The 23,362-nt window shown below is 34.9% G+C and overlaps 1 protein-coding gene across 3 annotated transcripts in view; it reads right to left on the bottom strand.

The window, feature by feature from the left end:
- The window catches only part of ATRNL1 (attractin like 1), a 739,265-nt gene that overhangs the window by 581,617 nt on the left and 134,286 nt on the right, over positions 1 to 23,362 (bottom strand). For all 3 annotated transcript variants that reach the window (XM_058544074.1, XM_058544075.1, XM_058544076.1), the window contains 3 exons: positions 2,752 to 2,836; positions 1,288 to 1,496; positions 133 to 251 (listed from right to left, as the gene is read on the bottom strand). In XM_058544074.1, coding sequence (XP_058400057.1) covers positions 133 to 251; positions 1,288 to 1,496; positions 2,752 to 2,836 — 413 coding nt within the window. The remainder of the gene's footprint in view (positions 1 to 132; positions 252 to 1,287; positions 1,497 to 2,751; positions 2,837 to 23,362) is intronic.

Genomic DNA, 23,362 nt, shown 5'->3' with positions numbered 1-23,362 from the left:
AAGCGATTCCCTACATATTTTCTAAACGTCTTGATGTGTGAAGTGCTATTTTGTGCAGTGCTATTAAATGGTAAGCTAATGATTATAAAGCAGCAATGTTAACTACATCATCATTTACCCATAAATACTAACCATACTACAGTTACTGTTTGCTGAAATGCATTTCTTGTCATCGCACCATTGGCACCCATTTGTATTGGCAGTACAGCTGGCACAATCTGCATATCTGTAACATCTGTCATCAGAAGTACCTGTAATACCAATGGGAGATAGAACACATCAGGATGAAAAAGAAAATGTCACACTTCTTGATTCACACATTTTTAAATCTGTTTAAGAATCACTAAGACATTTTTAAACCATAAATTTGACCATGAGTATCAAAATAACTTCCTCAATATGAAGTCAACTTTGTAGTTTAATTGTAGTTTAACAGGGTTTTAGATACCTTCTACCCTCATCTCACTTATTCAACCTTAGGATCCTACAGCCATTTAAAATTTACACATTATGGAAGGGGAAAAAGACTTATAGGTATTTTACTAAACAAATGTATTACTATACATCTAAAAGAAAACATCATAACAAATACTGTTTATCATTCTTCATAAAGATATTTAGAGACATCTGAGTTATTACAGATTAGCAAAACTTGAAAATACATTTGTTAATTGTAGCATCAAAAATGGATAAAAGCCCCCCCATTTAAAAAACTGAATAATTTTTATCCAAATCATTCATTCATAAATATTTACTAGCAACTTTTTATAAATTAGATTTATTTATTCAATATTTTATAAGAAATATTAAACTAGAACATTAGTCATCAAAATTATAGAAAATTTTTTAACTTTATGGTTTGGCTTGGCAATAATTCAGGAAAGAAAAAAACTACCAAATGTAGAATAAATTACTTCACTTTATTTGTTTGAAGAACACTTTAAAGTGAAGAACTTTGAAGAACACAGTATTTCTTAGAAAGGATGTATTTGAAAGCATTTTTTGCTTATATCAGAAAATAATTCACATATATATATGACCACGTTACATATAAAATATTATTATATAATATTACATACAGAATTCAAAAAAGACTAAAAAAAGCTAATAAAGATATTAAATTATTAATCACTGCTCAGTTCAAACACACAATTCCTAATTAGAGGATTATGAGTTTTTAATTTCTGAAAGCTACTAAGGTAATTCTTATAAGCAAAATGTATTTCTACTTCTAGCCAAGTATAGAAGTTTTGCGCCAGAGAGAAGGAAAAGAAAATAAAACTATACCTGTTTTAGGAGGGCACTTTGCTCTAAGAATATTATTAATATTCCCAGATTCCCAAGATTCACAGTGATTTTTATTCCAAATACATTTTATCCCTGGACCAGCATTTTTACAAAGTTCTTCATCTCTGAAAGCCTTGCAATTTGGAGGCTTGTATACAAGAATATCATTAAGGAGCACACTAGAAAATCCTCCAAATATATACATGGACCTATTAGAAACAAGATAAGAATCTTAAAGAAACAACATTAAAAAAGAGTCTCTGTCTAAAAAATTAGTTTTAAAAATAAATTTAAATTTACATTTTACATTATTTTATCAAAGTAGGAAACAATTATTTTAGAAATAAACACTAGCTATACATAATAAGATATACTTTAGATTTGCTATCTAGAATTACAACTTTTGAATGTAGACATAGAATTTAGATATTAAATACAGAATTCTTCTTACAGTGTTTTACTATGCTTTTATAAAATAAAAAGACCAAGAGTAAAATAATTAAAAATATTTTAAAATTTTCAATTTGGAAAAAAAAGCCCAGATAATTACTGAATTAATCAAAAGAGTATAATTTTTATTTCTAAAAATATTATTAATACAATAAATAGAAAAGATCAGAAAATGCTTCAGTAATATTTTTTATTATTTAAAAGAAGTAAAATAAAAATTAACCAAACACAAATTGATCAAAGAGAAGCCTAGAGGTTTTATGTTTACCATCTGAATTTCATTTACTACTATTTTGAAAGCCAATTGATGTCAGTAGTATTTTCATTGTGGTGAACTTGTACCCGCTTTTAGTATCATATTGGAGAATTATTACCTAATTAGAATAAGGTGGTAATAGAATAAACTTATAAAAATGTCATTATGAATTACAAATTTTAAGCTAATTAATGAGCTAACATATTGTTTACTGTCACTTGGTCCACATTACCAAATTTTTGCTATAGAAATAGAAAAACCATAGTAACTTAAAGGAAGAAGGTAACTTAATGATCTTTCAGTCCAAGTTCCCAATGCATATAAGTTTATGAAAGTCCAGAGAGGTTAAGAGAATTGTCAGAAATCATGCATTTAGTTAATGACAGAATTAAAATGAGAATCTAATTCTTCTCACTTCCCTTGCTCTCATTCACAGAAATATGGGCCTAGCCTTTCTATCATTTCAGTTTGATCTTTTTTCAGGAGGTCATTCATTATCTGATCTATGGAAAAAGGAAAGAAAGCGGGAAGATTTTCTTCAAGTATCTGAAGTTTTATCTCAGCACCTTTCCTCTGACTATTCCCCTGCCCCTTAAATATATTTAAACAAAAAATGACGGATATGGTTAATGAACCAAAATGTATTCCACAGTAGAGTAGGGATACATAAAATCCGATGTCATTAAGTATAAACAATAATTTTTTAAAAGAATAACAGAATATGTGGATAGTATGACTGATAAATGTATTTCTTTTACCCATTAATGACAACTGCAGAGTGTCCAAATCTGTTGACATCTCTATGAAGATTTGGTTTAGGTAATATTTTCCATTCATCACAAGCTAGAATACAGAAAACAGCAAAGCAGAAAATGAAATAAAAGAATAAGACAAATATGATAAAACAATCATTGGCCAAATTAAAGATACAGTACTTAAAATTAGGAAGCCTTTCATTAATTTTCCATGACCTACAATTTAGTTCTGTTACTCAAATAGCATTATTCCTGAAATAAAAATAACTTCTGTCTAAAATTCTCACAAATATATTTAAGTGTATGAGAATAAAGGAAATGAAAGGAAAGAAATCAGGAATACTTTATATTGGAGAAAAATTTCAACAACATATCTTTACTAAATAAATCAAAGTTCATACAGTAAAATACATGAATATCAATATTGGGTAAACCTATTAGAAAGTTAAATCACTAAATCAAATTTTACACGCACGTATACAAAATTAAATAGAATATATAATATTCAGTGAAAGAATGCCTAAAACAGAATCATCAAAATAAAATATTTAAATCACTTTAATGATTTGATATTTCAAAAGAATAGTTTTCATTTCATGTAAAGGAGAATAATTTCAGTTTCAAAAACCTAGACAAAAAAGTGACTAACCTAAATAATTCATGAGCTATATAAAGACACTGGGAAGAAAAATGGTTAGAGAAAACTGTATATCATTTCAACATAGCCTCAAAATTGACATATATCAACACAGATTTTTTTTTTTTGAGGACGATCAGCCCTGAGCCAACATCCATGCTAATCCTCCTCTTTTTGCTGAGGAAGACCAGCTCTGAGCTAATATCTATTGCCAATCCTCATCCTTAATTTTTTTTCTCCCCAAAGCCCCAGTAGATAGTTGTATGTCATAGTTGCACATCCTTCTAGTTGCTGTATGTGGGACGCGGCCTCAGCACGGCCAGAGAAGCAGTGCTTCGGTGTGCGCCTGGGATCTGAACCCCAGCCGCCAGTAGCGGAGCGCGCGCACTTAACAGCTAAGCCACGGGGCCGGCCCACAACATAGATTTTGAGATGTCAAATGATTCAGTGTTCAGTAACTAGAGAGAGTCTCAGGACAGTGTTTTAGATTTCATCATCTTAGACAGGCCATATCTAAAGGCAAGTCTTCTAATAAAAGCACATAGGTGTAACGAGCTTTTAAAAACAAATTTACTTTATTTTTAGGTAGCTTAGAAGCCCTTTTGGAACAAGAAAATAATCTAAAATACCGTCACTTGTAAAAGTTAAAGTTGTAATGAATTATTTATTTTCCTATTTAAGTAATTATTTCTATAACATTAGTAAAAAAATCACAAATTTGGTTTTAATTCAATATTACTACTAATGAAGATCAAAGGAATTACAAAAACCAAAATCACAGTTTAGAAAATGAAACTAGAAGACTGAGAGCAATAAAATACATCTTGAGTTATATTTCCCAAAGTGTATTCTAAGGACCACAAATCCTCCCAAAAAAAGGGTATTCCTTAGTTTGTATAATCTCTCCTTTAGTTCACAAAGTACATTTGTCTATTAAATACTCTCAAAAGACAGAGTACAAAAGTCTAGAAGCCTAACTTTACTTAAGTCAGTGTTTTCCCAGTGTTTTATTCATAGAGGCACTTTTCACATAACACCTATTAATATTTCCAGGAGCCAACGCTCTGAAGATCACATTTTGGGAAATACTATCATAGAGGCCTATGCATAAGATTAACAGTCTGCCAATTTTACATGTTCGAGTTCATTTAAGAAATGTGCATTACATGTGTGTAGTACTATAAAACTTCCAAAGTGCTTTTGTCTACAGAACTTAAAATTGTCTTTGTAAGAATCCAGTGAAGTTGATTGAGTACGTATTACCATATGTTAGAAATGAAAAATTAGATCTAGGAGAAGTTAAACAATTTACTTAAGGCCCATTTGACTCCCTTTGTTTTTCTATAAGTTATGTTTATGAATGTTTGATATTACAAAAGTATATTGATAGGATTCTGAAAGATTACATATTCCCATTTGGAGAGAAAGAGTGACCTGTAAAGGGCACAGGCTTTGAGAAAGAGAGAGAAATGTTAGAGACACCTAATGAGTTAGGGCAGATAGATTTCAATCGTTCCACCCAACTCTAACACACACTCACACACACATCCCATGGCCACTGATTTATAAATTGCGTGTTGATTATAGTATTCCAACAACAGAATTAGAAACCTGAATATGCTTCAGAGATACGAAACAGCAAAGAGCAGGACTTCCAGAAAGTAGAGATTCCAGAAACAAGTTTATTATAAAAATCTCCAAAGAAGAAGAATCTTCAAGATCATTTTGGAACATCTGGAGTCCAGAAAACAAAGCGACCCAACAATCTGAGCCTACCTAGGACTAAAGGGTAAGTAATTTGGCCCAGCATCCAACACAAACCAGGCAGAAGGAGGGAAGGAAAGAAGATCGTCAGGATGAGAACAGAGAAAATACTCAGAGAAAAACATCTAAGAAGTGAGTTAGAGGGGCCAGCCCAACGGCTTAGCGGTTAAGTGCGCGTGCTCCGCTACTGGCAGCCCAGATTCAGATCCCGGGCGCACACTGATGCATCGCTTCTCCGGCCATGCTGAGGCCACGTCCCACATACAGCAACTAGAAGGATGTGCAACTATGACATACAACTATCTACTGGGGCTTTGGGGAGAAAAAGGAGGAGGACTGGCAATAGATGTTAGCTCAGAGCCAGTCTTCCTCAGCAAAAAGAGGAGAACTGGCATGCATGGATGTTAGCTCAGGGCTGATCTTCCTCACAAAAAAAAAAAAAAAGAAGAAGTGAGTTAGAAAAAAGAGCTGAGAGGATAAAGACCAGCATTAACTAAAAATTGGGCTTTTTGAAGATTTCTTCTAACTCCATAAGTCACTCTCTTTTGGGAAAATGATGAAATTTTTTTCAGCACACAGAATAGTCTAAAGAATGGCATTACAAACACCTATGTACCACTATCCAGATCTGCCACACCCAATATCTTACCATCTTACTATAGATTTTTTAAAGAAAGAAAATATAACAGACCTGATTGAGGTTCCCTGTGCACTCCCTCCCCAGTTCAAGTTTCTTTATGTCTTCCTTCTTTGGATTAAACCACTATTCTATATTTACTTATTAATGTTTTTATATTTATGATACATATAAATTATTTTTATAGATTGTAAAACTTTATATTAATATAAATGATATCATACAATATAGATTCCTCCACAACCTGCTTATTTTGTTCAACCCAGTGAGTTTTGTTTTTTGTTTTTTTCACCATTTTAACCTTGTTTAAGTGTGCAATTCAGTGACATTAAGTACATTCACAATGTTGTGCAGCCATCACCACCATCCATCTCCAGAGCTTCCTTCATCTTGCAAAACTGAAACTCTGTACCCATTAAACAATAATTCCCCCATTTCTCTGTCTCCCCAGACCCTGGCAACCACCATTCTACTTTTCTGTCTACAAATTTGACTACTGTAAGTATTTCATATGAATGGAATTGTATAGTCTAAGTCCTTTTCTGATTGGCTTATGTCCCTTAGCATGTCTTCAAGGTTCATCCATGTTGTAGCATGTCAGAATTTCCTTCCTTTTTAAGCCTGAATAATATTCTATTGTATGTATATACCACATTTTGTTTATCCATTCATCTGTCGATGGACACATGGGTTGCTTCTAATTTTGGCTACTGTGAAAAATGCTGCTATGAACATGGGTATACAAATATTTTTTCCTGTCCCTGCTTTCAATTCTTTTGGGCATGTGCCCAAAGTGGAACTGCTGAATCATATGGTAATGCTATGTGTAACTTTTTGAAGACCCTCCATACTCTTTCCCATAGTGGCTGCACCATTTTACATTCCAACCAGCAGGGCACAAAGGTTCCAATTTCTCCACATCCTTACCAATGCTTGTTATTTTCTATTTCATGATAATAACCATCCTAATGGGTGTGAAGTTGTATCTCATTGTAGTTTTATTTACATTTCCCTAAGGATTAGTGATGTTGAGCATCTTTTCATGTCCTTATTGGCCTTATGTATATATTCTTTGGAGCAATGTCTATCCAACAATCCATGTAGATTTATGCATTTATGTGGTGCTATATGTTCATTTTAACCATGTATAGCATTCCATTTTACAATTACACCAAAACATATTTATCCATTAAACTGTTTATGGTCATTTAGCCTTTTCTCAGATTTTCCCTACCACAAGTCATGTTGGTATGTTCCTTTCTTATACACATCTTCTTGTGCACATTTTGAGAGTTTCTCCAGGTAGATTTCTAAGAGGAAAATTACTGGGTTTAAGGAAAGACACGACTTCAATTTTACTTGATTTTGCCAATTTGTTTCCCAAAGTAGTTGACTTGAACTCACACCAGTAGTGCATAATAATTCTTATTTCACATTCTTCTCCAACATGTGGCTCTATCAGACTTTTTAATTTTTACCAGTCTGACGAATGGTTTTATTTTGCATCTTTTTCCAATTACTGGTGAGATCAAGCATCTTTTCACGTTTATAGGTTATTTTTTTTTTACTCTTCTGTAAAATCACTGTTCAAGTCTTTTGGCCATTTTTCTATTTGATATTTGTGGCTTTTTTTAATAATTTAAAGAAATTTTTATTAAATGTTGCTGGTGATATGCATTACCATATCTTCTCCTATACTGTGATTTGTCTTTTCACTTAGTTTATGAAGTTTTATTTTACAAAAAGTTTGTACACTAATTTGGTCAAATTTATTGTTTTCCTTATGATTTGTTCTTTTTATTTTTAACTCAAGATTTTAAAAATAATCTCTAATTTTCTGCTAAAGGATATAGCTCGGCTTTTACTATTTTGACCTTCAACCCATTTGGAACTTATTTTTGCATTGCTGCAGGGATCTAATTTAATATTTTCCACATTTCCCAGATATTTCTCAGTGTATTTCCACACCAATTTTCCCAGAATCATTTTTTGAAAATTTATCCCTGACCCACTAATTTGTGACCATTTACTTACTGTACTGCTGTGGTTTGTTCTTATTTTGCTTGTTTTTAACTGAAGATATATAAGTGCAAATTTTAAAAGTCAAATAATCCCACAAAGTTTATCACAAAAAAGTCCCCTGTTCTCTACTTTCCCAACGCTTAGTCCAGAATCACAGAGGTAAGCACTTTCAATTCTAAATAAAAAATTAGAAAGAGTTTGTTTTGGTATTTACCTCCTTATTCTAAATGGCAGACTTAGTTCTTAGTTTCACATAACATCTCTGACTTCATTCTTTAGAAGATGAAGATTTAACTCTTATTCAGACACACACACAAATACTTCCCCTCCCTCCATCTTCCTCATATATTTATATTATAATTTTGTTTAGATCAATATTCAGTATTTATTATATGATATTATTTGTAGATAAACCAGGTAGCATACTATGATTACATTTTTATTTTTGAACAACTTTTTACTTTCCCTGCAAATTATATTTTTTACTTAGGTTAGGTGTCTACATATCTACTGCTAATTCATCCCCAACTCTTTGCCAGATGTATACGTCTCATCTCAGTATTTTCTACTATACCAAGTTATCTATGAGTTTCATTTACTTCTTGAAGACATCCCTCCTAAAACTCCATCTTTCTTGTCCAATCTAAACATGCTGCTCTCTAGGCCTGCTGCATTATCCTAAGGATTCCCTTCACATCTCCCCTCTGTTATGTATTCTATTTCTTGGATTTTAATTTTTATCTGTTTTAATTTATTTATTTAATCTCATATATCAGTAGGAGACATAATTCTACAGCTTCCAGAGAAAGTGTACATTGGAAGTAAATTTTTGAGACCTTGCAATTCTAAAAGTGACTTTATTTCCCTGTAGTACTTATATGATTATTTTATTGGATTTAGAATTCTAACTTGGAAAGCATTTTCAGATATTGAAGGTATTACTCCACTATCTTCTGGCTTCTAGTATTGCTCTTGCAAGGCCCTATGCTATGGAGTCCAATGACTTATTTGGACTATTTCTTTTCTCTCTACATAAGCTTTTAGGGTCTTCTTTCTATCTTCACTTTTCATGATGTGTTTTGCTGTGAGTCTTTTGTATTCATTTTTCTGGGGCTCAGTGGGATCTTTCATTCTGAAAATTCATGTACTTCAAACTTGGATATTTTTCCTGAATTACTCATTTGATAATTTTCCTCCTCATCTAAAATTTTCTGTTCTTTATTTTTGTAACTCCTATTACTCAAACATCGAACTTTCTGTAATAATCATCTAAATATCTTATATTTTATCCTATTTTACATCTGTTCTTTGTTCATAATACTTTTGGAACATATTCTTGACTTTATCTTGAAATCATCTATTAATTTGTTATCCTAATTTTAATTTCAAAGACCCTATTTTTTTGCTTTCTGATCTATTTTTAAAACTCACATTTTTGCTTCATGATTGTAACACCTTCTGTCCAAAAAGACTTAAGTTATGATTTCCTCCCAGCATTATCTCAATTTCCTCTAATTTCTAAATTTTTCCTACTTCTTTGATATTTTGGTAAAATTTAGTAGCTTTTTGCAAATATCTAAATAATAACTAGCTGCCCTTTCAAATTTAGGTGTGAGCACAACACAACTGATTGGAAATTTTGTGCTTGGGTAAGACATCTTGACTGTCAGAAGTCTATTTTTTTTTTTTACGTTCCCTTTTTTCCCCCCAATTTTATTGAGAAATACTTGACATATAGCACTGTATAAATTAAAGGTATACAGCATTATGATTTGACTTACATAAATTGTGAAATGATTACTACAATAAATTAACATCCATCATCTCATATAGATACAAAAATTTAAAAAGGATAAAGAAAAAAATGGTTTTTTCCTTGTGATGTGAACTCTTCAGATCTACTCTCTTAACAACTCTCATATGTACCGTACAGCAGAGTTGGGATTCTGATTAGGTGGAGCCATTTCAGTTGGAGACCTCCAAATGTCAGTTTTTGTACATGCTTTCTCTTATCAGATTCTTTCAGTTAAATCCTCCAATCTCCTGCCTATAAGCTATAAACCTGGCTAACAGTATTCTGAACCTAAGTTGAAGGAAGGAGAAAGAGGTTTCATTCTTAAGTATGTATACTTGCACTTAATCCCACTGTTTCCAAAAGAGTATTTACACCCTCAGCCATGTTCTGCTAACCTTAAGTATAAGGTACCTGGGTCAACATCTATAGAGAGTAAACCTTTGTCTTCCAGCAGAGTAGAAGAGAGGCAGGTACTTATGTGCACAAGTTGAGGAAGGGGATCTGGGGATTTAACAGCTAATTGTATAGGTTTCTAATCAAATTTTCTGTTTTCAGGCCCACGAGCATCCCCATTTTCAGAAGTACTTAATAATACCAATAAAAGAGAGATAAACAACACCAACTCAACTCCCAAAAAAATGGGGAGTACTGGGAGCTTGTCCAAGACCATGAAATAGTGAGATTTAACCCATCAGACCACATATATACTGATCAAATTACACAGCTAACATAAATGAGCAAGGCTCAAAACTCAAAAGCATTTGGCTTCCAGATTTTGTTCATTTTAGTGAGTTTCTTCCTGTTAAGGCAATACTTGTTTGCACATTTAAAACTGTACATCCCAGCTTAGTAACCATTCTAAAGGTCAGGGAGTTATCTTCTGAATGTTCTCCAAGCCACATTTTTTTCATAAACTATGTCTTGAAAAATAAAACCAAGAGTGAAAGATTAACTTGAGTGTTTCAATCTAAAGAAAGAAAGACTGAGAATTCAACTGTTTTTAACTAAGAATAGGAGGAAAGTATATAAAATTTACGTTAATGGATTTAGGTAAGACCTAAGAAAAAGGATCATCACTATTTAAGGAAATCAACTTAGATGTAATGAAGATCCAGTGACATTATGGATATAAAGTTGAATAAGACTGAGTTCCTCCCCTTGAGGAATAACAATAGGATGTGATAAGTATTAAGAGAAATATATAAAGAGTGCTATGGGAGCCCAAAACATAAAAAGCACATAGTTGCTGCTAATAGTTAAACATTTAAAAAATTACTATAATAATATTTTATAAGATAAACTGAAGAATTCATAAAACCTTTTATGGTATTTTTAAATGGGAAAAGTTTCCTAAAATAAGTGGTCGTGACCTTTTACCTAATAAAATAATATGCTAACTGCTTATCAGTGCTATGTAATATTTAATTCTAAAGACAATTCTGAGGAGTAAATATTTTTGTCACCAAGTTTTAGATAAGGAAACAGAGTCTTTAGAGGTTAAGTAACTTCCTTTAACTTAAATGGCAAAATCAGCATTCAAAACCAGATCTTCTTAACTATACTGCCTTACTACACCATCAAAATGTCCTTTTTGATACAAACATCAACTTCATGAAAATTTTAAAATAATAATTTTTTTAAAGTACACAAGTTCCTGCAGAAGAAAAACATTACAGTAAAATAATAACAATTTAATTATACACGAGAGCAATCAATTCAGACAAATAATAATACAATGCAATTCTACTCCTAGAAGTTCTTTGCCTTTTAACATATGTGCTAGTAGGAAGTGAAGGCTGTATTACTATCTCCAAGACATCACCTTCAACTATACTACAAGTTTTAAAAGAATTACATACAATATTTGTGAGAGACATTGGTGCTGTTCAACACACATTCCAGTTCTCTTTCTTCAGGCCCATGGTAAAATTATACTCCCACACTCTCTAGAAATTTGATGTGACAATATGATTTTTTTTAGCCAATGAAGTGCAAGCTAAAGTCACACTTGTATTTCTGGATGGAACCATTTGATTACCAATGAAAGACAGTACAATTTCAGTCTGGATCCCTAAGTGATGACAATGAGCAAATTTGCCCTCCTAACCGACACTAGACATGCATCATGAGTGAAAAATAAACTTTTATTCGTCTTAATCCTCTGAAGTTTGGAAATTTGTGGTGGACATGGATATGTGCTGCCCAGATTATCATTCAAGGAAGGAATTGTCTGTTTTGTTGGGAGTGCTGTCAGTGAATAGTCATCGGCTACAAGCTACCTCAGGAATTGCCTCAGTATCAGAGAGCCACTTCACTCAAGGCCACATCTTTCCAAGGATGACCCACAAACTGATCACTGTGGGGTTTTAAAGGCCCTTCCCTTTCAGCCCAACATAGGACAACTCTGACCAACAATTTTGCATCCAGAGTTCCTTGTGGAGTTGACTAAACTGTCCATCCAGCATCATAACTCAACTTCTCCCTTTGTCCAATCCTGCTTCCTCCTCTCACGTCTTCCAAAGGCATCGATCTTAAGAGTACTCCCAACGAACATCATGAATATTAAACTCTATCTCAGAGTCTGCTTCCCAGAGAACCCAAACCATGACATGTGGTGTCAGGAGTGGTACAAGAAAGCAGGAAATAAGATGATGTTTGAGAGCTGAATCACATGCTGCCAGGCTAGCAATGAAGAACCCATCATTAGTGGTAGGTGGAGCACAGAAAGCCCCTGGCACAAGGTGGCCATCAATTATTAATACTTAAACCAACCGTAAGTTAGGAAGGTATGCGCATGAAGGGAATACTCTAGCAGGTGTGAAGCACCAGATGTTTGAAAAGTATGAGGAAAATGGTAATTACTAATACACTGGAATTGCATATCTACTGCTTAGCCCCACTGAGCTCTCGAAAAAGATAATGAAAGGCTGAGAAAGCCAGAGGGCCTCCTTAGTACCATATATAGAGGCTGCCAAACATAGAAGTTCTGCAAATTAAAGAAGATCTGCTATTCCAAAGTCAAGCCCCTAATAGGAAAAGAATAAGACCCTGATACATGGGATGGGGACATGTGAGTTGATGAACCCAAAAATTTCCCCAAATTTTGAATTTCCAAATTTTCCTGAATCATCTGAGACTGCAGAAGAGGTCCACCCTATCCTAATAAGTGATAGTACTTGGCCTTGCTTGAACACAATGCAGAGGCTTCTCTCCAGCAACACCTGTGCCCCAGCTCAGAATCTGCTCACACCTTCCCTATTGGCTACAGGGCTTAAACTTGGCTCAGCATAACTCAGCCAGGTACAGGCTGGGACTGTTATAGAAAGAAAAATACTATACCCCAAAGGATCTATAAGACCTGGACAGAATATACTGAGAGAAGTTAGGGGAGTACACGTGGTACTACATACTGAGAGGAGCTTGATCAAAGGGGTCAGAACCTTATATTGGATTAGGGAAAGTTTATTGATTTGAAAGCACTCTCGCAAAGTGCAGGATTTATGCCCTGACAAGGACCCAGGAGATGGTGTGAACTCACTATTAAAATGACTCCTATGCACAGCAAAAGAAACTGCCAACAAAATGAAAAGATAACCTATGAAATAGAAGAAAATATTTGCAAATCATATACCCGATAAGGAGGTAACATCCAAAATACAGACAGAACTTACATATCTCAATAGCAAAAACCAAATAAGCCAATTTAAAAATAGGCAGAGGAACTAACAGACATTTTTCCAAGGAAGACATGCAAATGGCCAACAGGCACACGAAAAGGTGCTCAACATCACTAATCATCAGGGAAATGCAAATCAAAACCACAGTGAGATATCACCTCACACCTGTTAGAATGGCTATCATCAAAAAGACAAGCAATATCAAATGCTGGTAAGGATGTGGAGAAAAGGGAATACTTGTGCACTGTTGGTGGGAATGTAAATTGGTGCAGCCACTATGGAAAACAGTATGGAAGTTCCTCAAAAAATTAAAAACAAAACTAGCATATGATTCAGCAATCCCACTTCTGGGTATATATCCAAAGGAAATGAAAACAAGATATTGAAGAGATATCTGCATTCCCATATTCATTGCAGCATTATTCACAATAGCCAAGATATGGAAACAACTTAAGTGTCCCTCAGTGAATGAATGTATAAAGAAGATGTGGTGTATAAATATAGATACAGATATAGATAGATATAGATATAGATAGATAGATATATCTACGATGGAATATTTTTCAGCAATGAGAAAGAAGGAACTCCTGCTGTTTGCCACAACATGGATGGACTTTGAGGGCATTATGCTAAGTGAAATGTCAGACAGAGAAAGACAAATACTGCATAGTATCACTTATATGTGGAATCTAAAAAAAAAAGTCAAACTCATACAAACAGAGAGTAGAAAAGTGGTTGCAATGGGCTGGGGGTAGGGGAAATAGGGAGAGGATGGTAAAAGGGTACAAACTTTCAGCTATAAAATGAATAAGATCTGGGGATCTAATGTACAACATGGTTACCACAATTGATAAACACTATATTATATAATTGAAATTTTCTAAGAGAGTAGAACTTAAATGTTCTCACTAAAAAAAAAAGATAAATATGTGAGGTGATGGATGCATTGATTAACTAGATAGGAGGAATCTTTTCACAATGTATACTTATTGATAGAAGTATCAAGTACATAATCATCATGATGTAAACTTTAAAGATTTTACAATTTTATTTGTCAATTATACCTCAATAAAGCTGAAAAAAGAAAAAAATATGACTCCTAAAAACACGGAAAAATATAGCCCATGCTAAGAAAGATCCAAATGCCAGAACTGTCATAGCAAAGAGTAAGGGCATAGATTAAAAGTCTAGGAATGTGGGCATTCTGGAGTGGATATACTATGTAACGTCAGAAAATCCACCAGGTCACTATATCTATGTGAAGGTCCAGAGGATATGCTATTACCAAAGCCATGAAGAATATGATGGTGAGAGGGACACTAGCATCTCTAAGAATGCGGTCGCTCTCTTCCACAGGCCAAAGCTGATGGTAGGAGAAACTGTAATAGAACTGAGCTCAGTGATGGAGACAGTAGGACAATAGAGGCCAACCGGTGACACTTAACCATCAGAATCCAATCCAAGTAGAGGGCAATTATTGTAATAAGCAGCAAGGTTGGCGTATCAGTCAAGGGGACAGACCTATTGAGAATTATAGAGATGTTTAACAGAATACAGCATCCCTAGAAGCAAAATAGATAAGCAGCCAACAAGGGTATACCTAACTTCTTCATCAGAAGAAATCAAGGATGCATGATCAGGAGGCTGATGGTAGATTCGTAATAAAAACTCACAATTTATTGCTCAATTTCTGGACTCGAGCAAAAAACAAATGAATCCAGGGCTAATATATTTAAAATTCTGGGTCCCTGGAGGAAGGACCCTGCAATACCACAGCAAGGGTACATGGTAATAATTCCCCTAGTTCTTCCTCAAAGGCACCCGTGGTCATTCCATTGAGTAACTCTAGCCTATGGAAAAAGGTAACACAAACATTTCAAGTACCATTAGACACAAAGTCTGAGTTGACACTGACACTTGTAGATATAAAGTGTCATCATGGCCTCTCTTTATAGTAGGGATATATGGCAATGAGGAAATAACTGGCATCCTGGCCAAGATCTTGCCGAAAATGAGTGACTGGGTCTGCAGACCCACCAGTGGTCATGCCGTGGATGTATAATTGAAACAGACATTCTTGACAAATGGCACAACCCTCACAATGGGTCCTTGACTATCACAGTGGAAAAGATCAAGTGGAAGCCTCTGGAACTGTTACTCCCTGAATAATATAATGAATTTTAAAATAATGTTACATTCCAGAGGGAGTGGGTGGCAGGAATTAGTATTACCCTAAAGAATCTAAAGAATGCTGGGATAATGGACCCTATCAAATTTCCATTTAAATCATCAGTCTGGCTCCTGCAAACTAAACAAGGCTCGAGGATGACAAGAGCCTACTACCAAGTAGTAGCCCAAATTGCAGGCACCATGCAAGACGCATATCTTTGCTAGAGCAGATTAACACGGCCATTTTTCGCAAATGTGTTCTTTCCTAACACAATCAGAAAAGAGGATCAAAAACAGTTTGAATTCATATGGAATAGAAAATAGCATACATTCACAATTTTGTCTCAGGATTATATGAAATCTCCCTCTTTTTGTCATAATATAGTCAGAACATATTTGGTCCAGCTGGACATCTTGCAGAACATTACATTTTTTCACTACATTAATGACATCACTTTAATTGTGCCAGGTGAGCAAGAATGGCTAATGCATTGGAAGCCTTTTTAAGACATATATGATTCAAAGGGTAGAAGATAAAACCTACAAAGATTCAGAGACCTTCCAAATTAGTAAAATATTTAGGGGTACAGTAGTCAGGAGCATTCTGAAACAGACCATCTGAATTGAAAGACCAGTTATCACATCTTGCAACTCCCACTACAAAGAAGAAAGCAAACCATCTGGTAGGTCTCTTTGGGTTCTGAAGGCAGCATATTTCATTCCTGGGAATACTGCTCCAGCCCATATACTCAGAGGCTGCCAGCTGTGAGTGCATGCCAGAGCAGGAAATAGCTCTGCTGTAAGTCCAGGCTACACTGCAAGCAGCCATGCAGTTAGGGCCATATGAACCAGCAGACACTATATTATTGATGGTGTCATTGCTAGAAAGAGTGTGAAATATATATTCATGTGGAATATATAGAAAGCTCCAGTGAAAGAATCCCAGTGCAGACCCCATACACATGTCAAAAGCCATGCCATCTGCAGTGGAAAATTTTACACCTCTATTCCTAACATGCTATTGGGCCCTGGTAGTGATGGAATGCCTAATATAAGTAATCAAGTGACCATGTGTTCAGAGTTTTGTATCATAAACTGGCTCTGCTATCAATAATCAAAGGAACATAAAATGAAAGTGGTACCCGAGATCAAGCATGAGCAAGACCACAGTGCACAAGCAATCTGCATAAGCAGGTAGCTCAGACTCCATGTCATCCACCACTGTTGCACCAGTGCCCATCCCTCATCTTACAGCTATGGCCATATAGGGTATCCTCTATGCTCAGATAACAAGAGGAGGAAAATACAAATACGTCAGCTTGATATGTGGGCACAAGTCAAAAATGGACATCACTTACAAGACAGCCTCACTCAAGAGTGGCCTTGAAGAATAGTGGAAACAACTGGACAAGTCTTTGGGCAGTATGCCTCACCTACACTGTGTGGAAAGAGAAATTGCCAAGAGCAGTAGTTAATGGCCTAGTTGGCTGGTTAGGAGCCTAGAAGAAGAAATAGTGAAAGATCAGAAACAAGGAGACAGTGGGGTAGAGACCCATGGATGGATTTATTTGGATGAGCATCAAATTGAAGATCTTTGTGACACAAGTTAAAGGCCATCAGAGAGCATTCAACATGGAAGAGACATTAAACAACAAGTAAACAAATGACTGAGACAACTAACATCAGTCAGTCTCTATCACAGGACACCTCAGTGCTAGCACAATAAGCAGATGAACAAAGTAGCCATGATGGAGAGATGGAGGCCACCCAGGAGTGCAATAGCATGGGCTCCTTCTGAACAAAGTTGATCTAGCTACAGTTACTGCCAAATGTCCAGAATGACACCAAGATATCAACTCTGATCCCTTGATAAGGCCCTTCTCCAAGAAAACCAACTATACACTTGGTGGCAAGTTGACTACATTGGGCCTCTTCTACCCTGGATGGGCTAACGATTCATTAAGACAAGAGTAGATACATATTTTGATTATGAATTTGCTTTTTCTACCCACAGGGTCTTAACCAGCATGATTATCTTAGAAATTATGAAGTGTTTGTTCAACCAGCATGGGATCCTATATAATCAAGAGATACACTTTACAGCAAAGGAGGTAGAGGAATAGGCCCATGACCATGGGATCCACTGGATCCCACACCACACAACCTGATAGAGACTTGGATAGGCACAGCTGAAGCACTGGATGCAGGATACACCTTGGAATTAAAGACCTTTAAACGGTGCTGTGTCCCCAATAGGAAGAACATATAGGTCCAGGGATCAAGGATTGAAGGACACTTCTAGTGGCCTCACTTTCATTGACACAATTGGGGAACTTCATGCCTCTCATCCCACAATTCTGGGATCTGCAGGATTAGAGGTCCTATTGCCCAGAGGGGAAATACTCTGGCAGGGGACGTAGCATTGTCCCATTGAACTATAAGCTACAGTTGCCACTTGGACACTTCAGGTTCCTCGTGTCAAGGAACCAGCAAGCAGACAAAAAAGGAGTCAACATCTTGGCAGGGGTAATTGGCCCTGACCATCAAAGGGAGGTAGGACTGCTGTTACAAAATGAGGACAGGGGGATATGTTTGGTACACAGATTATCCACTTAGGAGTCTGTTGGTATCCCCTTGCCAAGTGTGATGGTAAATGGGCAAGTACAGCAACCCAGACTAGGAGGTACATGATGATCAAGGGCTCAGATACCTAAGGGTAAGGGTCTGGGTCATGCCACCAGGTAAGACACAGAGACCAGAAGAGGTTCTAGCTGATGGTAGGAGATATTCAGAAAGAATAATGGAGGAGGGACATGAGGAATGTCAGTTGCAGCCCTGAGACCAGCTGCAGAAGCAAGAGCAATAATCTAGGTTTCCCTCAGGACAAAAGGCCAAGTGGAATTCTAGAGAAGCTTTTGACAAATGTATTTAAAGAAGTGGACTGAGTTGCTCAAAGAATGAATTGTGATGAACATGGAAATGCGCAGGCTAAATATACCTTCAGGGAAGAACTCGTTGTCCCTGCTGCTAGGATTGCTATTACTGGACATCATTCAGCTGCCAGCCCCTGCAGAGATTGCTTTAGCTACAGAGAGCTTCCTCACCCAAGGTCCTACCCTCCTAGGAGTGACCCTCATACAATGACTGATCAAGGCCTGGCTGTTTCATCCTACTAAGGGACAACTTTGATGGGCATTTCAACTCCAGAGTTCCCTTGGGGTTGGCTGAGGCTGTGAAGTCTGCTTGACTTTTCCCTCTGCCCAATCCTGCTTCTCCCCTCCCTTTCACAGGTTAATCTCAAGGACCTAAGAAGCACCCTGAACACTGAACTCTGTCTCAGTTTGCTTTCCAGAGAACCCAAACTGTGACAGGGAAAGCAGGGTTGTTTGTTGCCCCTATAACTTAACCTGTACTGACTGATACAGTACAATAAATGTGAATTTTCCTCTGCCATTTCCTAAAATAGCTAGCAAATTGTTTTCACTCATAAAATTGTTTAGGAAGAACAGAATTTAATTTGCAAGCTTATGAAAAGCTAGTTGAGGCAAGCAACTTTTGTAGCTACAGACACAGTATTTCTTGCTTGCTAATATTTGCTCAACTGCCAGGATTTTTCAACAGAATGGGAAAAGGAAAAGACAAGAGCAGTTGTTACAAACATGCTTCCAGCTTTTTCAGTAACTTCTAAACAGAATGTAGGGCTAGATAAATTCTGTTGCTGAGTTTTCACATTCATGATCAGGATTCTCTATAAAATACAGGTTGGTTTTCCTGTAAAATGTAGAAGTTATCAAATACCTTAAAGCTCAATATTAAATTAACATAATCTATTTACATGTAGTCTCTTCTCATTTTTACATTATAAAGTCTCTTATATTATTAATCTGTCTGACTGCAATCTATAATTATATTTCTTGCCAAGAAGAAAATACATTTCCAGAGCACTCAGGTCATTATCACTTCATAAACTGTTCAAGGCTAGATGAATTAAAGCAAAATCCACACTGTTATTGACATCATGAAAATTGATGGAAATACAATTCCTTACGAACTGAAAAGCCACATAGGAATAAAGAGCAAGTAAAATATGCTCTCTGGAATACAGATTTTTTTAAAATCTGTCCTACAAGTACTAACATTAATTTACAAACCATACTCTCAATAAACGTAAGATGAAGAAATTAGAGTTATATTCTCTCAAACCCAAATTTCAGCAATCAGAATACTGTGCTGTCAGAACTATTTACCTATGAAGGGCACATTATTACATTAAGAACCTATGCTGAAATTTAGGGACTGGTTTATTTTATCAATTATGCATAAAATAGTACAGGTGGAAATGCACATTCATTGGCTGATTTTTCTACAAATGCTCATATTTTTTCATGAAAATATGCATCTGTAATCCTTTAAGGACACATTTTTTAAATTCTTTTAAAATTCCACTTGAAGTGCCAGTTAATAAGTCAGTCTTATGAAGACGGTGCTTCACTGGGTTTTTTCCTCCACTAGGTCAAAACTTTTCTTACTATTCTAACCGGTGCACACTTTTCCTAGGTTATCTCGTTCATGCCCACAGCTTCTCTCAGGATTTTGTTCCCTGGCATTCATTCAAGAAATATTTACTTAGTTTCTTACTCTCTGCCAGGAAAAGTGGGCATCATTATTTGATTGTCATTTTATAGTGTTTTAACATACAATGCTATTTCCTGTTGGCTTCAGTAAATAGTCAGGATGTAAAAAATTATATATATATAGATTCCGCAATAATGAATCACACTTGAATTCCTGGAATAAATCCTACTTGGTCATAGTTTATCATACTTTTGAAACATCATTGAATTCTAATTGCTAATATTTAATTTTAAATTTTTGATTCTATATTCATGACTGCTTTCCCCTGTCTCCCTCCCCAGGAGTTTTGTTAAAATATTTAAAAACTTTTCTTTCAGTGTATATTTTATTTCAGGAATCTTTATTTAGCAATTTTTTGCATTCAAAACAACCTTTAAAAATGCTTGTTAAGAGAGAGATCCGTTGTTTATTACTCTTTTCTTCTTCCTTGATTTTCTATCTTGAAGTCACTATTTTCTGATTAATTTGTTGAACTGGAGAGAGACACAAAAAAATTCAAATACACCTTAAAACGCAACTTAACTCTAAATCTACTGATAAACTAATTTTGAGTGTCCTGCTACATTAACAAATATTATATGCTCTTTCCCCAATTAAAGTTCATTCACATCTTTTCCTGCTTAACCAGGAAACAATCAGCATCATAGTATAATGGTAGAATCAAAAGCAATTTGAACTTGGACTTGGGTTCAAATTCTGAATACACCATCTTATGACCTCTGTGACTTTGTGTTCAGCCATGCTAAAGCACAGTTTCTTCCTCTGTAAATGAATATGATAGTACATCTTACACAGATGTTATAAGATGTTATGAGAATTACATTATAAAGCAAGTGTAAAGTGCCAAGAACTATAGGAAGCAGTCGGCAAATGTTAGCTTTCCCTTTCCTCACAATGAAAGATCACTTTTTCCTTTACTTACTGGCCTCTTTTTTAAAAAGAAGAAACTACTATTTCTTCTATATAATAGTATATTATAGAAAGAAAAAGAACACCTTGAGCAAAGGATACACTAAAGCTTAAAACAGTCAATGTTGGACAAATTCATTGAAAAAAAAATGTGTGAATGATTTTAAGAGTTTTTCTGGTGGGCAAAGAAACAAACTGATTCTTTCAGGTAGCCAGGCAAAGGGTGCTGCTTTCATCAAGGAAGAGCCCTAAGAGTTCCACAAAGTGCATAGAGAAATATTGATTAACAAAGAGAGGAACTAATAAAATAACTTTCAGAAAATGAAAATAATTATAAACATGAAGAGCAAGCAAGTTGGAATTTTTATAATCTTACTAGAGTGTTCCAAAAAATTAAATAATTAGATGTTTTAATTTGAATATGACTTTTTAAAGAAATTATGTGCCTTACAAAATTGTATCCACTATACATGTATACATATATATCACTCTACAGGGTTGTACAAAACCATGTATGTTATGCTTCATAAACTAGGTAAGTGATTTTTAAGGGTATATTGAACTACAACTCCATTGTGTTTTAAAATGGTTAACCATTATTATAAATTACCAATTAAAATAATATTACTTATTCAAATATGGAATTACTTCTCAGTTTTGTTTACTGAGTTTATTTTTAAATAATCACCTATCAAGAAATTAATGTCATAAGTAAAACTATCATGTTCAGGAAATTTATTTTAAAAACTCTATTATGGGGCCAGCCCGGTGGCATAGTGGTTGGGTTCGCGCGCTCTGCTTCAGCAGCCTGGGGCTCACAGGTTCCGATCCCGGGCATGGACTGGCACACCACTCATCAGGCCGTGCTGTGGTGGTGTCCCTATAAAGTGGAGGAAGATGGGCACGGATGTTAGCCCAGGGCCAATCTTCCTCAGCAAAAAAAAAAAAAAAAAAAAAGGAGGATTGGCATTGGATATTAGCTCAGGGCTAATCTTCCTCACCAAAAAAAAAAAGGGAGATTAGCAATAGACGTTAGCTTAGAGCCCGTCTTTCTCACAAAAAAAAAAAAAAAACACTTCTATTATTATTTTGATCTGATTTGAAGTTTTAGCCATTCTGCTTTCTACAAGATATATTTATGATATAAATCCTCCTCCTTACCCTATTCTGAAATACTCAACTCAGGAAATTACATTTTCAAGTTTCTCCTACCTTTTTGAAGAAAAAAATATGATCACTGTATTTCTGAGTTGTCTTTCATCTTGTTTCAGAATTCTATACATTCTCTTAACTCTTAAGTAAATTTTCTTATTGAAGAATAATGACTACCATTTATAACTAAAAGCATCATAATTATATTTTAAGCATACTTAAAAATTGTGTAATAGCTATTCATTTGATGATTCTAAATTATTGTCTCAAAATTCACTTCAATTTTAAGGTATGTTTCAATTCATAAAAACCTCTCACTTGTAAATGTTGAAATCCTCAGTCAAACCACCGGGTAACACGTAAGAGATGTAAAAAAACAGACAATCTGATTCCTTTTTTCTTACTGAGCCTAGAAAACTAATCTTTTAAATCTATTTACTTTCCACAGCCACATAGTTTCAAAGTATAAATATGTCTAATAACATGAGATCAACTCAGTGAGACGTTTTTCCATTGTATCTTTAGCCTCATAATATACTAGATTATCTTTACCAGAAAGATCATTTTAATCTTCAGTAAAGTGTCATGGTGGCTTTCTGAAAGCAATAATAATACCACTAACAATAACAAAAAATATTAATAAAGTTTTCATATTTAAAACCTGACTTCAAGCTAAGTTTACAAACTAGAATATTAAGTAATATATCGTTCTAGATGTTACAGTTGATCCATTCTCATTCACCAGCACTGGCTCTATTATCAGTTGCACTTGAGTCACTTTTTAAAAATACAGATGCCAGGCCTAATCTAAGAGAATCAGATTATATAGGTTTGGTTTTTTTCCCCACAACCCCCCAAAGGGATGCCAAGGTACAGCCATGTTTGAAAATCACCATCACATGCCTTCTACATCTATCCTGTATAATATAATGACAACTGTGAAGGCAAGGTTATATCTTCAAAGATCAATGATATTCACCATATAAAATTTACTATGGCAGTAAGGTTGAAATAGTACATTTTAGAGCAATGAAAAATTAGTATTGGCACAAATATTCCTATTTGTTTAAACATCATATAACGCAAAGCAGTCAGCTAAGTCTTCAGGTGCATTCCAGTTAAATAAGTCATAAAAGTCCTAGTGTATTATACTAAAGAGAAAAATTAGCAATGTGACCTTTTTTCTTCTAAAAGAGACCTATTTTCTAGTTGGTTCA

Source organism: Diceros bicornis, chromosome 6, assembly GCF_020826845.1.
Source record: "Diceros bicornis minor isolate mBicDic1 chromosome 6, mDicBic1.mat.cur, whole genome shotgun sequence".
NCBI classification, from domain to species: Eukaryota; Metazoa; Chordata; class Mammalia; order Perissodactyla; family Rhinocerotidae; genus Diceros; species Diceros bicornis.
This window is presented reverse-complemented; position numbering and strand designations above follow the sequence as displayed.